The 13,544-nt window shown below is 40.5% G+C and overlaps 1 protein-coding gene across 1 annotated transcript; it reads left to right on the top strand.

Annotated features, from left to right (window-relative positions):
* Positions 1-25: 25 nt before the first annotated feature.
* On the top strand, positions 26-11,962 carry rab18b (RAB18B, member RAS oncogene family). The gene is made up of 7 exons (XM_085438841.1): positions 26-221; positions 7,079-7,134; positions 7,237-7,298; positions 8,255-8,327; positions 8,463-8,581; positions 9,799-9,865; positions 10,481-11,962. Exons 1-7 carry the CDS (start codon positions 154-156, stop codon positions 10,651-10,653), a joined length of 618 nt encoding a protein of 205 aa, XP_085294967.1. The 5' UTR covers positions 26-153; the 3' UTR covers positions 10,654-11,962.
* Positions 11,963-13,544: the final 1,582 nt, after the last annotated feature.

The following is a 13,544-nucleotide window of genomic DNA, read 5'->3' as shown; positions in this document are numbered from 1 at the left end:
CGTCGCGCGTCGCACTTTGGCCGGAAGTTGCGTGAGCAGTAGGCTATCATCGGAACTGATAGCCGCCTGCTATCCTAAAACACAGTAAAAAAATATCTGTAAAATCGTTTTTAGTTAATTCAGAGTCAAAGGTAAACTAACTCCAAGACAAATATGGACGACGATGTGTTGACGACTCTGAAGCTGTTGATAATTGGTGAAAGTGGCGTCGGAAAGTCCAGGTTTGTCTGTGTTTTAGCGAGCTTAGCAGCTAGCCTGTTGTGAATGTTGACATTGTTGTGTAAGTTTCTTTCTCGCTGCCCAGTGTTCCAGCTTAACTGGTTTTCATGGTGTCTGTTGATGCCAACATTTCAGCCTGTATTCACAAACTTCAGATGTTCCTGGTAACAGATTAGACACATTTCTGAACATTTTAGAAGTAGATTTGAAGTTTAAAAAAAGACATATGCTCGGGGGTTGCAGTGAGATTTGGCAGGTTAGGGGAAAACTACAAATATCTTACATAATAATGTCTACTCTGAGCTTCAGAAGGCTTTCTTTGTGTACAGCCTGGGATCAGCTGACCTGTCCTATTGCAGGTTTGGATTTTTTTGTTTAGTTTTTTCCCTTTGTGAATTTAACCAACTGTATTCTACAATATAAAGGCCCACGTTACAGGAGCCTTGTCTGCTTCCAGCCTCTAGCCAGTATAAATGCGGAATTTGCAAGTGTTGATCAGCTCAAATCCAAAGTGATATCTCCTTTGAGAACCAAACCCTATTATACAGCAGCTGCATTGAAATGCAAATGAGCACTCCATTTTTTGAGTGTTATTTCAATTAATTTCAATTAAAAAAAAAAACAATTCAAGTACATAATATTAAGTTAAATCAGATTTTTTTAAATCACCTGACTATGCACACAAGTAAGGTTTTACAAGATTTTCACCAGGAGGCCATACTTTCAACACTCTCAGGAACTAACAGTTCAATTACGTGTTTCTCTCTGATGATATCTGTGTTTTTACTCGGGAGCTAACCTAGCACAGTCTGCCCTGCACCAGTCCAGCACCCATTACTGTAAACAGCACCACAGCACTGCACATAGCCCCAGTTTAGCCAGCACCTACTGGTCAGTATAAACTCTAAATTGCCCAGAATTATAATCTTATGATTATGAATTTGCTTCTAAAAACATGTCAGAGTATTTAATGTATTCAGATGTATCCAAATAAGTTCAACAGCACATCATGTATAGATCCATGATTTGATAAAAAAAAAAAAAAAAACTCAAACAAAACAATTAAACTTCTTGGAAAATGCATCCACTGTGTCATTAGCTTGCAGCTAGCAGTAGGGGTGGGCAACAATGAAATCTCTGACGACATAGATTCCAAAGAAATTCTGAACGTTTTATTGATGGTTGTAAAGTAAATGGAAGGCCATCTTTTTCCAACAAACCGCTGTCACTGATAAGTAGTAGCAAATGTAAGCACAAAACTAGGGCTGGGCAGTGTTTGCCTTTGTAGCTCTTCAGGAGCTGCACAATATGGTCACATATTAAAAGAAAAAAATGTTTTCTACCAGAGATGACTTGGGTGTCTTGGGTCAGGCTTTTTAACCAGTTGCTGAATAATCAATTCTCCAGAAAATAGCGTCACCATTCCCAAAGGACCCACCAACCTCTCTGCCCGAACAGTAGGAGTAAATAATAAATAAATATTAAATAATATAGATTTTTAAATGCGACTTTATTCCTTAATGTTTTTTCTCCTGTTAGCAGCAAACAATTTTACAACAGCTTTATTGTTTTATAAACAATAGCAAGACACTGACTCGGTACTCGCTGACCTCATATCAAATTTGTACTAATTTTGAATTCTGTTTTTGTATTTAAGCTTTACTCTCAAACCATAAACAGCACTTAGTCTGCAGCTGAAAGAATACAAACTAAAACTGTTGGGAGCAGGTAATGTCCAAAATCATCTGGAAGCGCCATGTTTTCACAGAGTTTTTTATTCACGGCAGTCTCTGCTGGGGGAATCTATCTTATATGTGCAAGTTGTTCAGAATCAGAATACTTTAATAAACCCTAAGAAAATGATGTAAGCCATTGTTAAGCCATATCTTAGTAAAATCAAAATTGCAAAATGCAAACTGTGCGTCGCATTGTTAGGGAACTGTCCGTGTTTTAATTTGGTGATTTAGAAATGTTGTTCTACATAATTCTAATCTGCTGATTAGTCTGTTTCACACTGCTGGAAACACAGAACACACACTGAGAATACCTGTTCAGTCAATAAAATTAATTTCTCTTTGGTCTGCGACAAGCGGAAGCAATTTCCACGTTTCCTTTGTTATGGTGTGGGACTTTAAACCTTAATATTTAAATAGATTTTTACCACGGTCTGATAGCGACAGGCCGTGGTAAATATGCAGTGCTGGTCCTGTTGGACATGACTGCTGCATTTGACACAGTGGATCACGATTTGCTGATCTCCCGCTTACAGCACTGTGTGGGGAATTTTTGGTTCGGCACTTGTGTGGTTTAAGTCCTATCTTTCAAATAGGACCTTTTGTGTTAAGTTGGGATCCGCTTCATCCTCTGTGGCTCCTCTGCTTTGGGGTGTGCCTCAGGGATCTATTCTTGGGCCATTATTGTTTTCACTGTACCTTTTGCCTCTTGGTGCGATTTTCCGAAAACATAAAGTGTCATTCCATCTATATGCAGATGACTGCCAGCTTTATTTACCTTTTAGTCATTCTGATAGTCTCCCAAGTCGACCTCTGCTTGACTGCCTTAGCGATGTTAAAGCATGGATTGCAAAAAACCTTTTAAATTTTAATGATCGGAAGACAGAAGCGATCTTATTTGGCCCAAATCGTTTTTTCTCACGCTCCAGATGTTGATCTTGGAGCTTTGACTTCCCAACTAAAGAATTCGATCACAAATCTCGGAGTAAAAATTGATTCTGCACTTACCTTTGATGACCACGTAAACGGGGCGGTAAAATCAGCATCCTATCACCTCAGACGTTTAACGAAGGTTAAGCCCTTTCAGTGTTATTCATGCCTTTATTACTTCATGTTTAGATTATTGCAATTCTCTTTTAATAGGGGTTGGGCAGGGCACTTTGTCACGCTTGCAACTAGTGCAAAATACTGCGGCACGATTTTTAACTGGCAGAGGGAAATTTGACCACATCACTCCGATTTTGGCCTCTCTACACCGGCTTCCAATTGAATTTAGGATCCGTTTTAAAGTCCTTTTATTGGTTTTTAAATCTCTAAATGGTCTGGCACCTGTTTATTTGTCTGAAAATAAAGTGCCTTAACCTTATTATGCGCAAAGCAATGCCAGACTGTTACCTCCTATTAAGTATGAAGCTGCCAGTGCTAAAATGCAATGATTGCTAGTTAACATGGGCTCAATGAGCAGCAGGTGTTAATCAGCTGACAGTGTGAACGAGACAGAGCTGCAGACTAACAGGAGAGATGAGGAAAGTGCACAAGTTCTATTAGTAAACGGTTGTTTGAACAGGCTGTGAATGACGCAGGGCTGATGATACTCTGGGCACAAAAGGTGTTATGTCTGTCAGGTAAACATGCGTAGGCCAGTGTGCACTAAAATACCATTACAGTTGCACAGAAGCTTCTCTTCAAAACACAACGAGAAACTGCAGGTGGCCTTAACCTACCACTGCACCCCTGGCAGAGCGAGAGGCTTGTCTGTCAATTAGATCATGAAGTACAAAGTACTCATGTTTGGGGGGAAAAGTAGTTAAAATTCTGGTGCCTTTACAATCTTTTGGCATGTGCCCACTTGTCCTTTAAATCATTTTCTAACAATTTTAAGTCAGTTAAGTTACTGTTAAAATCCATGTTTTCATTTTTGTTTTTGTAATGTTACCTTTAGATCAGGGGTCGGCAACCCTAGGCACGTGAAGGGTTAACTGATGGCACGACCATAGCTGGACTGGCCATCGGGCATACCGGGCATTTGCTCAGTGGGCCGATGGTGATTTTTTGTTTTTATGGGCCGATGATTTTTATTTATTTCTTTATTTGTAACGGTATAAGCAATGAAAGGTGGTGGACTGGCCAGATGCTGGCCGGTGCGTAAAAATAACTCAGTTGTTTGGTGGCTATGGCGGAGCTTCCACAGATTCAGTAACATTAGCAAGTGGTGGAGGCCAGCAGGTGGATGAAGGAAAGGGGAGGCAGGAGGAGGAGAGACCCGAGGCGGCCACCGGTCAGGTGTCAGGTGAACTGAACTTCAGGTGAGAAGTTATGACCTGCAGTCTATCTGGGTCAGATATGAACCAAGTTTAGGTGGAGTTTATTTTCGTTGTGCTGACTTTTTACAGTCAGTTACAATAACTCGTACTGTGCACTAGCTAGCATGACAGAGTTTCTATACAGCTGGGTGGATGCTATGATGTTACTGATAGTGAACTTTATTTTATTCATAAGGTTAGTAGAGTTGCCAACCATCCCGTATTCAGAGAAAATATTATGTGTTTCATATTGAGCTGAAAAGGAACACAGTTTGTCCTGGACTTTAGCTAGAATGAAAAAGACACAAAGCTGGAGTTACTCTGTGTCTTTGCTGCACAGCTGCCTCTTCTTCTCTCATTCTCTCCCCTCCCTCTCCTGTTGCTACTTCAATCATGCAACTGATCAATGATCAGCTGATCGGCTTTTCTCTCTTGTTTCTTTACGCCAGAAAGAGGAAACCGGCAGATGTGGCGCTAAACAACAGCAGCACGTTTAAGCTTGATCAGCTGTTGTTAGAATTTATTTAATATTACCTTCTAGTATCAGCTGATGTTTGCTGGAGCCACAGCTGTAAAAGCTGCTGGTCATGATATCGGTTTGGATACATGAGGGAAACATGAAGATGAAACCAGGAGATGTCCTTACTGAATCATCAGAGCTGAACAGGTGATGGAGAAACAGGTTTACCTTTTAGGTGACATGAATGAGTTGAAGGGAAGTTATGAACTGTTTCTGAGAGACAAATAACACCAGGATCCTTTTTTACGTAGCTGACAGCTGGTAACTGTGCAGGGGCGGATCTAGCAAAGTTTTGCCAGGGGGCCAGGTAGGGCATTAGCAGGGAAGGGGGGCACAAAGAAATACTTTTCTTTCTTATTCGCATTTAAAATGTCTAGCTTTTAATAATAATTATCTGAATCTTAAACCAAAGTTTTTATCTGATGTAAAATGTATAGAAATCATACATATACCAACAAGATTGTACATCACTGTCACAACAGCATCTGTTTTCATTCAAAGGCTTTATGGCTTTTCCTGTAATACCTGGTGGGCCGGTCTCTAGTCAAAATGCCCGAGCCGATTTTTTTTGTCCAGCCCTGGGCACGACACGCAGAGAATTAATCTGAGAAGGTGCAATAAAAAATAAATGGCTGCGCCAGCGCTGCACATTGCAAATTAGCTCGCATAGACACATTAGTTGTGCCGCTTCTTAATGACGGTATCTTAGCTAACAACCCCAACTACCAGATTCAACTTGTAATTGGCTAAAAATAACTTAGCCTACCGGTGAGAGGGACGTTGTTAGCTTTCCACATTCCGACACTTCAAAAGCTTCAGGAGATTTCCGCTCAGCGCAGCATCAGCACCGCGGAATTACACGGATACATCCGTAGACTCGAGACAGAATTCACAATGCTTTTTTGGGACTTTCAGGTGTATGGACCAATGTTTTCTTTTCTGATCAAACCAGAAAGCTTTAATGAGCAGCTGGGTTTGTCTTGCATTAACTGGCTGAGTTAATGCCAGTTAATGCAACATCGAAGCAGCTGGAATCCACAGCTGTGCGTGTTCATGCAGCTTGCATTATCACCTGCTGGACATCATCCTGACAAGTTTAACTGTCTTCAGAACATTGCAGAGGCCTTATTGACAGTATTTGGCTCTGCATATCTGTGTGAGCAGATTTTCTCTCACATTAAGAGTGTCCTCAGGTAGCCGTCTGAATATTGGACACTCGGAGACCTGTGTCTTGTTATGGATAAAAAAGTGTCTTTTTTTGTTTCAAAATAGCTGATAACTATTCGCCGATAGCTGCCAACATCTGCAAACAAATATAATCCTATAAAGTGGTTCTATATAGTGTGTAATTGTTAATATAGAGTGTTATTAAATTTATTGCTAATGCAATCATATGGCACATTGACTTCTGAGATGGCACTCATCATCAGAAAGGTTGCCTACCCCTGCTTTAGATTATATTATATTATATAGGTCTCATGTTGGCACAGATCGTACTTTGATCTCAGATTACTGCCTGAAATTTACAGCACTTATTTACAACTTAATTGAAACAAATTAGTCTTTGAAAAAGCTTACATACTTCCTTAAAAATGTTTGAGCTATTTCCATCCTGACTGATTCCCTGCTCCCTCTTTGTAAATCACCTCGTATCACTTTGATCAGATAAGTTGACCTGTTGAAAATGGCGACTCTGGATGCAAATTCTTGAACACAGAGACTGAAAAATATAATGAAATCTCGCCAGTTAACATTGAAACCACTTAAGTGTTTTTGGTCTTTTTCTAACCGTTTGCTTGAAGTATTTGCTGCTAACAACCCTGTAGTATTGCTAATCTTAAGGGCCTTCCTTTACACACAGACGTAGAAAATTTGTTTGAATGTTTCGTGAGCTACACATATTCTTAATGCAGATGCTCACACTGTCCATTTGATTTGATAGGATTAATTTTTTTTTGCTGCAAATAAAAAAAATCTTATCAATCAGACCGCTGCATTTGGCAACGAGTACGTCTTACTTCAAAACATGTACCGGTACTTAATTTGGAATTTTGTGTTGCAGGTTTAAATTTTTTGTTTTTTGCACCTTGCCCTGTGTCTAAAGGCCTTTACTCCTGCAGTTTTAAAGCTTTCCAATATTTTTTTTTGCTGAAAGGTGTCAAGCGCTGTTAGCATTTTCAAGACCATAAAGTTATTGCGATCCTGTGGCCCTGCTCGAGGGAAACCTGTTCAAAGCTACGGCTAGCTCACAATAGCCTGTTGTACTGGATGAACTGCTCATTTCCATTTTATCTTTATTACAGTCTGCTCCTGAGGTTCACAGAGGATACTTTCGATCCAGAGCAGTCTGCCACAATAGGTTTTACACACTCACACACGCACACACATATATGAAAACTACTATTGATTTTAAACTTATAACTTAAAGATTTTTTCTTTTTTGTCTCTTATAAATGATCAGGTGTGGACTTCAAAGTAAAAACACTTGCAATTGATGGAAATAAAGCTAAGCTCGCCATATGGGTAAGACAGAAGTTTTTATTCCTGTTGTCTACATTTCATGTTTGGGGGGGGGAACATGATGAAGTAAAACGTTTCTCCACAAGATGGTGACATGGTACAGCCAAAATTGAAGGACGTAGGTGGTATTCCCAGTATCCAGTAAAACCATGCTATGCACAATGAATCCATAACCTAAGCCCCATACAGAGAAGTGCTTGAAATTTCTTTCTAAAAAGTTATTATTATTGATATTATTATTTTATCTGGTCTCAATAAGAACATGTGTGGGAGGTTTATAAAAATTGGAAAAACCTAATGGCCTCTGTTTTTATGTGATGAGGGGAAAAGTAAGGTTTATATTGCATCTGTTGTTAAAAATAATGCAGTGTTCTTGGAAAGCGTTGTCCCGGGCATTCACATAGACGTTACTGTAACACAAAACACCTAGGGTACCATTGTCCCATTCCCTGTATGACTCCAACTCTTTCTCCCAATGGCAGCAACACATCAGGCCATGCCACAAAAGGGAAAAAAGACACAGAAAAAAAGATCAGAACCAGCTCTGAGACTTGGTCTCCAAACTATTCACATCCCAATCAGATTGAGCATCTGCCAGAATCCATATGGACCCTGTCCTGCAATCACTGGGACCTAAAGGCTTTGTTGTCAACCTTCACAACTAGAAGACACACACGGGGTCAAAGGTGGAATGGCAGCAGATCAGGGATTTAAAGAGTATTAGACAGTTTTATTGTGGTCCATCACTTTATATTAATAGTGTTGTTTTCCAGTCAAACTTGATAGAAAAAAAAAAAGATTAATTGTTCCTGAGGCAACAGCAAGCTCACATTGTGACTGTCCGAGTGGAACTTATCAGAAACACATGGTCTGTGAGGTCGGATGCTGGGAATTGGCTGCTGTGCCGCTGGCCTTAAAAGTTTGGTATCAGAAATCTTTTGCCGCTTTTATTTTCGTAGGACACAGCTGGACAGGAACGGTTTCGCACTCTGACACCCAGCTATTACCGCGGCGCACAGGGAGTCATACTTGGTAATTACCTGTACTGCAACATAAATCAAGATCAAAACAGACCGATACTGGCAGTTGCATTTCTGTCAGTGCTGTTATAGTAATGTAATGATTTTCTCCAGCTCCTTCTTACTCGTCACGTCTTTCTTTTTTCAGTGTATGATGTCACAAAGCGTGACACGTTTACGAAGCTCGAAAACTGGCTGAACGAACTGGAGACCTACACAACACGCAACGACATAGTGAAAATGCTGGTTGGGAACAAAATTGATAAAGTGAGTCACTTTTACAAATCCTTTTACATTGCGCTCTGGTTTTATGAATCCAGTTCATCCTATATTGTTTAATAGTGCATTTTGTCTGTGAAGGTTCTCAGTCATCCAGGTCATCATAGTCTAAGGAGCTGGGAAAGAAAAGCGTCTGGACTTTTTAAAGTTTCCTCGAAGACGTTTCACCTCTCGTCTGAAAACCTTTTTCAGTTCTAAGAGCAGATGGTGGAGATTTCCCACGACATCCCAGTGTTCTTCAGACCCAGCCACACACTCAGACAAAAACTGGTTCATCCCAAACACAAAACTTCCAAACACATACTTAACAACGTAATATATGCTGCACAGAACAGCGAGGAATGCTCAAACCTTTACATTGGAGAAACCAAACAGCCACTTCATGAACGCATGGCACAACATAGAAGAGCCACCTCGATGGGACAAGACTCAGCTGTCAATCTCCATCTAAAAGACAAATGTCACTCTTTCGAGGATGCCAATGTTCACATATTGGACAGAGAAGACATATTGTTTGAAAGTGTGAAAGAAGCCATCTATGTCCACTGTGAACGACCATCTTTGAACAAAGGGTGGTGGCTTACGGCACCAACTGTCTGCCATCTATAATCCAGTTTGGAGATCCCTTCCCAGACACCTTAACGCCCCCTCACATCCTGGCCTTCTGACCTCAGTAAGGCTACGTCCACACTAATGCGTTGTCGTTTGAAAACGCATCGTTTTCTCTCCGTTTCGGCCTCCCGTCCACACTGAGACAACGTTTTCGCTGATGGAAAACGCAGCGTTTTGAAAACGCTCTCAAAAACGCATACATTTCAAAACAGAGCTTTCGCGGATCAGTGTGGACAGCAAAAACGCAGACTTTTGAAAACGATGATGCATGTTAGTCATATGATGCAGTCATGTGACCACTTCACATAAGATAGCGGAGGGCATTATACCTCTTGGAGACACTCCCATAGGGCTTAAAATCTGGGACTCTTCACCAATTACCCCTTAGAACTGAAGAAGCTTCTCGGATGAGAGGTGAAACGTCTTCAAGGAAACTTAAAGAAGTCCAGATGCTTTTCTTTCCGAGCTCCTTAGAATAGTGCATTTTAATGAGTGTTGCTTGTCTTGTGTTGTACTTTTATGATGCGTACACAATTCTCACTCACCATTCGGGCAAATGACAAATGTTTATTTATTTATTTTTTAATATTCAGGACGACCGCGAAGTGGACAGAAACGAGGGGCTGAAGTTTGCTCGGAAACACTCTATGCTTTTTATCGGTGAGTTTCTGTGTTCGAGTAACGTCAGGCGTGGCCGGTCATGCTCGTTTAAAGTAAGAGAGGCATAAAATGTAACTTAAAGCTATTAGAATTTACCGTAGTGCTGCTTAAAAGTCAGGACTGTTAGTGCACAGCTGGAACAAGCCAAGACGACATTGAGTTAGTCATGCGTGTAGTTCAGATGAGATGAGCTGTGCTGTTTATACTGCTCGCGCATTTCTGAGTCTCTGCTGTTGAGAGACGCGGCCACTCAGACGAGCTGCATTATGATTAAAATCTAGCCAGCTTTCATTTATCAAATCCATGTCCGCACGTGTTCCTGATTCTCCTCTCCAATCTGGCCCTCTCTGGTAAATTAGGTTAAGGTTTGTGCAGAGTTTCCATTTTAGAACGGCCAATAAGGGGTTTTGAAAAGGGCAGGGCAAGAAGAATCTGAAGCTTTCATCTGCAGCAAGGATGTCTTCATCCTGATGGATGACTTCTGCTTTTATGAAGTCATTTTATACTTTATTAGTCATGTTTGTCAGCTGACTGATATGTTTAGTTTTGGTAGCATGCTGGAAAATGCTCACATTTACTTTATTTACTGATCTCTTAAATTCTTCCCTTACACAGAGGCCAGTGCAAAGACCAAAGATGGCGTCCAATGTGCCTTTGAGGAGTTGGTAGAAAAGATCCTCCAGACTCCGGGGCTCTGGGAGAGCGAAAACCAGGGTCAGAAAGTTCGGCTGGGAGACCAGGAGCATGCCAGGCCTGGGGCGTGCGGAGGATACTGTTCCATACCCTGAAATGAAAAAGCACAGACGTGAGAGGACTGACTAGTGACGGGAAACGGAGAGTGAGCGAGAGGTGGAAGTGGATGAGCACCTTTTTATTTGTCGGGAGTACGTCAGTCGGTCGAACAGACACTGCTGTTTGCACACTTCCTTTTCCATCACTTATATATCACTACTTCCTGTTTAAAAGAATCATGCAGAAAAAGAGCCTCGTGTTTGAGGTGGGTGTTTTAAATTAACCACGTGGAGTATGAGTCTGTCATCCGAGTATGTATGGTTTGAATTTATCTTGGTGGCTCAGCTGTACATTAAGACTTCAGGTTACACAGTTCTTTCAGCGTGGACCGATTTTGTGGTTAGAATAGACAGCCTGTCAGATTTTAATCTAATAAATTAATTGAAGTCTCCTTCATCTCTAAACAAATCTCACCTTCTATGTAGCTGCAAAGTACAAAATCTTCTGCCATACATATATTAAGAAGCTTTATTAAACGCATACTATAGCATTGGATTGAGGATTAGGGTGGGAAACATCCAGGCTAATGCAGGTTTTCATTTCAGTGCACATGAGAACACTGTGAATTCTCAAAAATCTAACCTTTTCCAATGACACCCCAACCACCACCCAGTTACTGACATCAGTTTGTCTTTTCTGTTCACTCGTGTGTTGTCTGTTTGTCTATTATGTCGATTCTCTGCTTCAGACTATTTAGATGCCTTCAAACTAATTGATTTCCTGTGTTTATTCCTTTTGGCGTGAAAATGTGCAAGAAAAGTGATCAACTTTGTCTTGCAGGATTTCCTGTAACCGAACCCATCTCTGTCTTTGCATGCGTGATCTGGACGGTAACTTCTAGAGCTACAAGTGTAAAGTTTACAGTACCACGAGCTCTTGCAATAAAATGTACCTTTTTATGCACTTGAGCTCATAGATTGTTTTTTAATACTAAACTTTGACCTTGTGATCTTGTTTTCGCATTTATTTTGAAGGATTCGTTTAGTGTTGTCCAAGTTTATTGAAGGTATTTCATACTTAACATAGCTGTGTTCTTTCCCATCTTCAGTATATTATGAACTTGATGTGTTTTTGCTATTTCTTTCTGTTTTCTCGATAAAATATTATGTTGAACTCTTCGCCCTGCTACACCCTTTCTCTCTCCCCCCGCTCCCCCATTGCTTTTGCTGTGCATCTGTTTCAATCATATAAAGTAATATGTTAAATCGATATCTGCCTTAATATCGAGATGCATTTGCTAGAGTTATGGTCAATTAACGTTTGAATTGTTTCAAACCTAAATAAATGACAAACCTCAAGATGCCATCACTCGTGTCTGTTGTTTAATGGCCCTGTGGGATCTGCCTTTTAGTTTCCGTGTTGTGTAGAAGCCCACCTAATCAAAAGCAGGTTTACAGTGGAAACTTCAAGTGAGGCGCTCTTTCCATAATACTTTGTTGATGACTAGCCTCCTGCACATGTAAGACTGAAAACATTCCTTGCAACAAAAAAAAAAAAAAAAAAAAAAAGACCAAAACTGGGACGTGTGGAAAAATCCAGTTAATCATGTTGTTTAAAAAAAAAAAAGTTCCAGTATGTGATTACAAGCTTGATGTCAGGATGTCCCCAGATGCAACAGGACGAGACCTTCTTCTGAAGCCTGAAGGGTACTTGGTATTTCCATTATTTATTTTCTGCAGCTGATCGTGTGTGGAGGAAATAGAATTCCTGAAATGTCATTCAATATAAAATAAATTAAAAACATTTGTGAATGTTTCATTGTGATCTTTGCTGTTCCAGGAAAATGAAAAGGTTGATTTTTAAAACAGAGAGCACATCTATTGAGAGCAGCTTACGTTATTATTCCATGACACCACAGTGGCAATTCCATTTGAAACTTAACAAAAACCTTACATTCGAGCTGCTTGGGTGGGGTCTCTGTGTACATTGCTACTACAACATTACTATCTCTCTGTAAATGGTTATGGGGATTTGTTAGCTATAGAGTTATATACAAATTTGTTGATGGGAAGTGGTGCTATATAAATAATCTCAAAGGGCTTCATATTGTAAGGTAAAGAACCAACAGTAATATAAGCCCAACAATCACGCAAACCTCCTATAAGCAAGCACTTGGCGAAAGTGGGAAGGAAAAACTCCCTTTTAACAGGAAGAAACCTCCAGCTGAATGTGGCCCAGGCAGGGGCACCTATCCATCACAAATGTTGGCAGTGAGGGGAAAGAGAAGAAAACACAGAGACACACTGGGTGATGTGTTTCTGGTAACTTGTTCAGTGTCTGTTCTTTTAGCACAAACTAGCATCTTTAGGAAATCATACATGATCAGCTCTTTGGATGCTAAGCTCTTCCTTGTTCACTAAATAGCTGCTATCCATGTCTAGTGTGTGGCCAGTACTCTTCAAGAACATCTACTTATGGTTTGGCTAAAACACTGAAGACATGCATCATAAGGTCAAAAACAATGAGTTAAGTGAGTTCAAAGAGCTCCAAATGCTGTGGTTTCATCACTGTGAAAACACGCATTCACATCAGACAATGGAACCATTGTTTTTAAAAAAGTATTAATATGGCAGCTCCAATATGTCTGTGAAGGTTCTCAGTCATCCAGGTCATCGTAGTCAAAGGAGCTTGCAAAGAAAAGCATCTGGACTTCTTTAAGTTGCTTATTATCTTGCTTATTCGCATGATAAGGTGGGGCCAGGTTTCACAATGAACTCACCCGAAACTCTGGCTGATTGGGACCCACACCCAGTTTCACACCTTGGCTCAGGGGATTAGAGGATCATCAGGGGGTCCTTTTGTCCCTCTGTGGGGGGATACTCCCACTAGGTTTATATCTGGGACTCTCCACCATTTGACCTTAGAACTGAAGAAGCTTCTCGGATGA

The sequence above is a fragment of the Copadichromis virginalis genome, linkage group LG18, assembly GCF_057382275.1.
Source record: "Copadichromis virginalis isolate Kocher_CV1m ecotype Utaka linkage group LG18, C_Virginalis_male_GT1.1, whole genome shotgun sequence".
Lineage (NCBI taxonomy): Eukaryota > Metazoa > Chordata > Actinopteri > Cichliformes > Cichlidae > Copadichromis > Copadichromis virginalis.
The sequence above is the reverse complement of the archived record's forward strand: the minus strand, read 5'-3'. Positions and strand labels throughout refer to the sequence as shown.